Genomic DNA, 6,528 nt, shown 5'->3' with positions numbered 1-6,528 from the left:
GGTCCTTGGCGAGGATCAAACTCACGCGTTGACAACAGCGAACCATTAAGACTTACCACCTGACCTAACACGTGCTACTAACAAACTACAGCAAGAACTTTTTAAGTACATTTGTACCCCCGCAAACGTTTACTGTAGCGGTTTGATTTAATTTTTTTGAATTTTTTTGGAAAAGGTTCACGAATTACAGAAAAGTTCAGTTGTTTTGAAATAAAGTTCATGATTTTGAGAAAAATGTCTATCAATTTTGAAAAGGGTTCATCCATTTGAAAAATAGTTCACAAATCTTGAGAAAAAGTTCACATATTTAAAAAAGGTTCATCAAAATTAAAAAAAGGTTCATTGATTCTGAAAAAAGTTCACGAATTTTGAAATAGTTCATGCACTTAAGAAAAGTTCATCGATTTTGAAAAATGCTTACAAAAAAGTCGAAAAAAGTTAATCAAATTTGAAAATAAGTTCATAGAAATTGAAAAAAATTCATCAAATCTGAAAAAGTTTATCGACATTGGAAAAAGTTCGTCAAAATTCCAAAAAAAAGTTCATAAAATTTGAAAAACAGTTATTTGAATTTGAACAAAAGTTCATCGAAATTCAAAAAATGTTCATCGCTTTTGAGAAAAGTTCATCGATTTGAAGAAAACGTCCATGTATTTGCAAACCAATTCATCGCACCAAGACGAAGAAAAAAATGAAAATTTAACAAAGGAAAAACTAAAAAAGGGAAAAGGAAGAAGAACGAATTATATATATATATATATATATATATATATATATATATATATATATATATATATATATATATATATATATATATATATATATATATATGATAAAGCAAGGTGCGTTTCGCCAATTTTTTCATCCGTTCACCGTCGAATTTTTTTTCATATCCGAGGTGGTACTAAATTCTTATGCGTTTATCTGCTAGAAAAAGAATTTTCATACGTGGGCCGGGAGCTGTGGGCCAGTGAAGCCAGCCCACATATATTTCTGCCCATGCCGCTGGGAATTTTTTTTTTCGCACGGGCCTACCAATAAGTTGGAGTTTCACACAGGACAACCTATAATGGGCTGGCCTATTTTCTTTTTTTCTGTGTTTTACTTTTATTTTTATTCTCCTTTCCCTATCTATTTTTCCCTTCTAGGTTTATTTTTCTTTTACAATTTAATTCGTAAATTAAAATTCTAAAAAAATCATAACTAAAAATTATTTTTTGGAAAATGTTCAGAATTCCAAAAATTTTGTTTATTTTTTTAAAAAAATCGGAACTTGAAAAAGGTTCCTCATTTTTTCAAAAAATATTTATTGTTTTTCAAAATTGTTCGACATTTCTAAAAACAAATTGCATTTCAAAAAATTCTCCAAATTCAAAAAATATTCTTGTTTTAGTGAAAATTTTCACAATTAAAAATATTGTTCGTTTATAAAAGATACGCATTTCATAAAAATCTTATGAATTTTCAACACAAGTTCCCATTTCAAAAAATGTTCATAAATTCAACTAGTACTCATGTTTATTATAAAAAAAGTTGGTGATTCAGAAAATGTTTGTGAATTTTAAAAGATGTCCCTTTCATATTTTGTTCACGTTTTCCCAAAAGTGTACATAATTTTCAAATAACTGTTCAGGATTTAAAAAATTGTTCATGTTTCCTGGAATATTCAGAAAGTTCATACATTAAAGTCCCGTCGATTGAAAGGATTGAAAGGAAAAGTAGATTGAATAACTCATGGGCATTCTCTGGCGTACGATGACGTAATAAAACTCTTAAATGCCCTCGATCAATGAATGGAAAAATAGCGGATTGATTCCTTCACACGCGGCGAAACCGGGAAGCTAAATGTTCTTTTTTCGTGTGCACACAGGATTTTGCTTGCACATATAATTCTCACTAACTTTAAATGCATACTACTTTATCTCCCGCTGCAACGCACGGGCTTATGTGCTAGTAGAAGAAAAAAGTAAATGGTAACCAGATCTTGCCCGGCGGCCGAGTGGTTAGACTAGCGTTTCTTGATGCAGGAGGTAGCTGGTTTGACTCCTATGCCTATAACACGTTAGATGGGCCGGCCCAGAGCATCGCGGGGGTGTGCCTCAGTTTGCGCCCATGCCTGTAACGGGCGGAACGGGCGCCGTTTAGGAAATGCCCAGCCTGTTGCCTCGACCGATCGGCCCCCACACCAGCTTGGGCTTAGCAGCCGTCGCACATGGGCCTAGCCACCATCCTGGCCGTCCAAGGCCACCTCGCCTTGGACCACACATACTTGGGCATCCCCGCGCTACACGACCAGTCGGCAGATCCATCTCGAACCGCCACCAAGACTCGACCAATCTCGATCCATTCTCGCCGTGTCAGCCGACGCACGAACCACCAGTCGCATGTGCCTTCACCGGCCGAGCCACCTGCCCTAGCGCTTTGCTTGCGCGCCTTGCTGCTTCCAGCTACTGGCTCACCTTGCGAGCTTTGTCCGTGTTACGTGCCACGATCGCACGCGCTCTCGATAGGAATAATCCGATCTCACCGAGAAACACGCCGCGATGTCCCGATTGCTCTTTTCAATCTCGTCTGATCGCAGCGATCCAACGGCTTTCGCATAAGAATTCCCAATCGATCGTCCTTGACATCGATACTGATTTCTTTGCATACCGTCTTCGCACCAAACTAACGACGATCCATCCTCTAGATCAACTATTCAGCAACCTCCTCATAACCTAGTTCTGATACTACTTGTTAGAATAAATCCGAAGCACTTCGTCGATCTACCGAGGACCAAGCAATCACACAAGCACGACACCGAGATTTTTTAACGAGGTTCACCATCATGGCTACATCCCCGGGGCTTGACTACAGGCGCACCTCCCCATGACACCGCTACAATACCGCACCCCGGCCGCCGACACACGCCGCTGGCTTCCCCTGCGTGTCCGTGCTATTATGTTGGCATAGGTTATATCATGTGTCTACCCCACTATATATGAGGGGCCTAGGATACAAATGTCCTACTTGGACACGACTCCATATCATGTCTACACACCGTACGACTCCAAGTACCACTAGTAGAAAAAATACCTTATGTGAGACACATTAGTCCCAGTTCGTTTTTGGCCCGGTACTAATGGTACCATTAGTCCTGGTTCGAACGGCTATGCATTAGTCCCGGTTCGTGTTGAACCTTTAGTACCGGTTCATGCCACGAACCGGTACTAAAGGGGTGGTGGCAGGCTGGCGTCAGGCTGGGGCCCCACGAGCCCCTTTAGTGCCGGTTTGTGACACAAACCGGGACTAAAGGTCTAACCTATAGTCCCGGTTTGTGTCACAAACTGGCACTAAAGGGGTCTTAACCTATAGTCCCGGTTTGAGACACAAACCGGCACTATACGGCAATTTTCAATCTCTACCCCCGCTATCGCCTTTTCAGTTCTGAAAAAAAACAAAAGAAAATGATAAAAACTTCAAAAATTAAAATCCTTCGAGATTTAGTTATGTTATTAAATCTAGTAGTTACGGAAATTTAAAAACATAAATTTCGACATGTTTTGCAGAAAAGTGTTATGAAAAAATAAAATGACTATATTTTTTGCATACGATGTCGAGACACAAACCGACACTATAGGGCAATTTTCCATCTCTACCCCCCCACCCCCCCCCCCCCCCCCACCGCGTATCGCCTTTTCAATGTTGAAAAAAAACAAAAAAATCATAAAAACTTCAAAAATTAAAATCCTTCGAGATTTAGTTATGTTATTACATCTAGTAGTTACGGAAATTTAAAAACATAAATTTTGACATGTTTTGCAAAAAAATGTTATGAAAAAGTAAAACGACTATATCTTTTGCATATGACGTCGAAAAAAAAGTATAATATATCAAAATGTTCAGCACGAAAATCGGCATCCGAATTTGAAAGAAGTAGGCCGTTTTGCAAATTTTTAGAATCCTCAAATTCTGAAAGGAAAAAAAGTTATGCTCAAATTTCAGTTTTTTTGAATTTTGGTTAAATCTGGTCAAACTGTGGTCAAACTAATTATTCAAGAAATATTAGTGTTACTAAATAATTATTCAAGAATATTAGTGTTACTAAATAATTATTTTAGTTTTTTTGAATTTTGGTCAAATCTGATCAAACTATGGTCAAACTATTTATTCAGGAAATATTAGTGTTACTAAATAATTATTGTGTTTTAGAATAATAGTTTCAAATTCAAACAGTGAAACGTGTCACTTCATGCTCAAGCTAAACTCCTGAGGGTTAATAGGATTGACAGCTTACTATTGTCAGCAAAACAACAAGTGCAGACTTGAAAACTAGGGGGAATAGAACTCGGAAGTTAAATGTGCTCAGGCTGGAGTAGGGAGAGGATGGGTGACCGGCCGGCATGTACACTTGAGCAGTTATGAGGGGTGATTAGAGACTAAATCGTCAAATAATTCAGAAAATTGAAAATCAGTTTTTTTCAAAAAAATAAAAAAAAATCCTTTAGTCCACGGCGCGAGCTTGTGCCACGTGGTGGGCCTTTGGCCCCGGTTCGTGTTGAACCCGGACTAAAGGGGGACCTTTAGTCCCCACCCTTTAGTGCCGGTTCCAGAACCGGGACTAAAAGTCCTTACGAACCGGTACTAAATGTCGTTTTTCTACTGATCCAACCGTAACCTAAATTGTACAATAATATTCGACACAACTCTAACAGGAACGATAGTGAAATTGATTGCATAATATTTTTTTATTGCCAGGTCCTCCCGTACGTGTATACAGTAGGTACATACGTACGTAGACAAGTGCACAAGCAGATAGAGTTGAGCATGGAGTACAACCGCATGGCCTATGGTCACCAGCACTTATTGCCGTTGCAGTAGTCGATGTTGCACTGGTGCCTGCAATCCTTCATTTGAAATTGACGGATGGTCATGCAGGGGCTGCATTCTGGGAAGAGGCAGTCGTCGCTGCATGACTTGTAGACTTCGGTGTGGCAGTCACAGCTGCCGTTGCACTTGGCCGTGCACTCCTCGATCTTCGGGATCGTGCACTTGTCGCAGCGGCTCTTCTCGTTGCGGCATTTCTCGTCGCAGGCCTTGGAATCTGGCAGAGCGGCTTTGGCCGCTGTGCACGCCGGGTAGCACTCTCTGCTACAGATATTGCATGGCCGAGGTGGATCCGGCACGGGCGCTGGCGGTATCGCCTCCGGTGGTGGCGGTGGTGTCGCCTCCGGTGGTGGTGGTGGTATCGCCTCTAGTGGTGGTGGCGGCGCCTGCGGCGGCGGTGGTGGTGGTATCGCCTCCGGTGGTGGCGGTGGCGCCTGTGCCGGTGGTGGTGGTGGTATCGCCTCTAGTGGTGGTGGCGGCGGCTGCGCCGGTGGTGATGGTGGTGGTGCTGGACCAAGGGACGGACAGCGTGCCAAGGAGGGTATGACCAGCAGGGCGAGGACGGCAGCGACGGCGGCCAGCCTCAGAGTGAGAGCGGCTGCACCTGAAGCCATCGCGCCGTCGACACGGCAAGCGAAGGTAGGCTAGAGCTAGCTAGAGAAGAAACTCGAGAGAACTGTAACTGGTGTACTCTACGAAGGAGCCGGTGACGCTTCTTTATAGACAACCAGCTCGACGTGCTACTTGGTAGCCATCACTGAAAGGTGCGTAGATGTGTTACTGTCTAGTGTCTACGTAAACTACACGTTGAGATCTGCGCAAAGCATGCATACATGCATGTTACTACTACGCATCTTGACCGGGCACGGTCCACGCCAATACGCCATTACAAGTTGACTTAATCACTCAAGTTGACGAGGCACGGCTCTTCGATTGGATTCCACAGGACAAGCTCGATCTTACCTAGGAGTATTAGTTTGAGTGTATAGACATGGTTGAAATCGTGCTTTGATTAAACCCTATGACAAATCCATAGAAGTACTGTGCACGACATGGCTTACTCTGTATATATTAGGCTAGAGCCAGAGCATGGCATGCAGGGGAGTTGTTTTGTCGATCGGAGGGGTTACCCTTGGGCCTTGGTACATCTGAAAGGGCAAACCCCTCTCTCGAGATTAAAAATTCTACTACCTTGCATTTCCATGGAGGGGTGGTGCTAACTAAAAACAACTTTGGAAAGGGCTCATTTTGCTGTTTTGCATTGCTATAGCTTTCAATCCTCCACCACCTTTCACCCGCAAGGAAATAAAAATAAGTAAATAAATCTTCCATCACCTTAGTATTGCTTCATTGTTTTTACTCCACATATTATTTTATCTTAAGTCAAAACTTTGTAAAGTTTGATCAAATTTATATTAAAAATATCAACGTCTACGATGCACATTAAATACAATATAAAATATATTCCATGAAGGATCTAATGATATTGATTTGGTCTTGTAATGTAGGTAAATTTTTCTATAAACTTGTTCAAACTTCCAAATTCTTGACTTAAGACAAACCTAACATGCACACCAAAAAGAAATGCACAAAGTATGATTGCAGGTGCAGCGTTTCGGTGCCCAGTCTCATCTGCACCCAGTCAGAAAAAAATCACAAAAA

General features: G+C 41.4%; 1 protein-coding gene across 1 annotated transcript; it reads right to left on the bottom strand.

Moving 5' to 3' along the window:
• Nucleotides 1-4,666: 4,666 nt before the first annotated feature.
• Nucleotides 4,667-5,533, bottom strand: LOC141026427 (uncharacterized). The gene has a single exon (XM_073502939.1). It carries the CDS (start codon nucleotides 5,478-5,480, stop codon nucleotides 4,833-4,835), a length of 648 nt encoding a protein of 215 aa, XP_073359040.1. The 5' UTR covers nucleotides 5,481-5,533; the 3' UTR covers nucleotides 4,667-4,832.
• Between the last annotated feature and the right edge of the window lie 995 nt (nucleotides 5,534-6,528).

Source organism: Aegilops tauschii, chromosome 7 (genome assembly GCF_002575655.3).
Source record: "Aegilops tauschii subsp. strangulata cultivar AL8/78 chromosome 7, Aet v6.0, whole genome shotgun sequence".
In the NCBI taxonomy this organism is placed as follows: Eukaryota; Viridiplantae; Streptophyta; class Magnoliopsida; order Poales; family Poaceae; genus Aegilops; species Aegilops tauschii.
The sequence above is the reverse complement of the archived record's forward strand: the minus strand, read 5'-3'. Positions and strand labels throughout refer to the sequence as shown.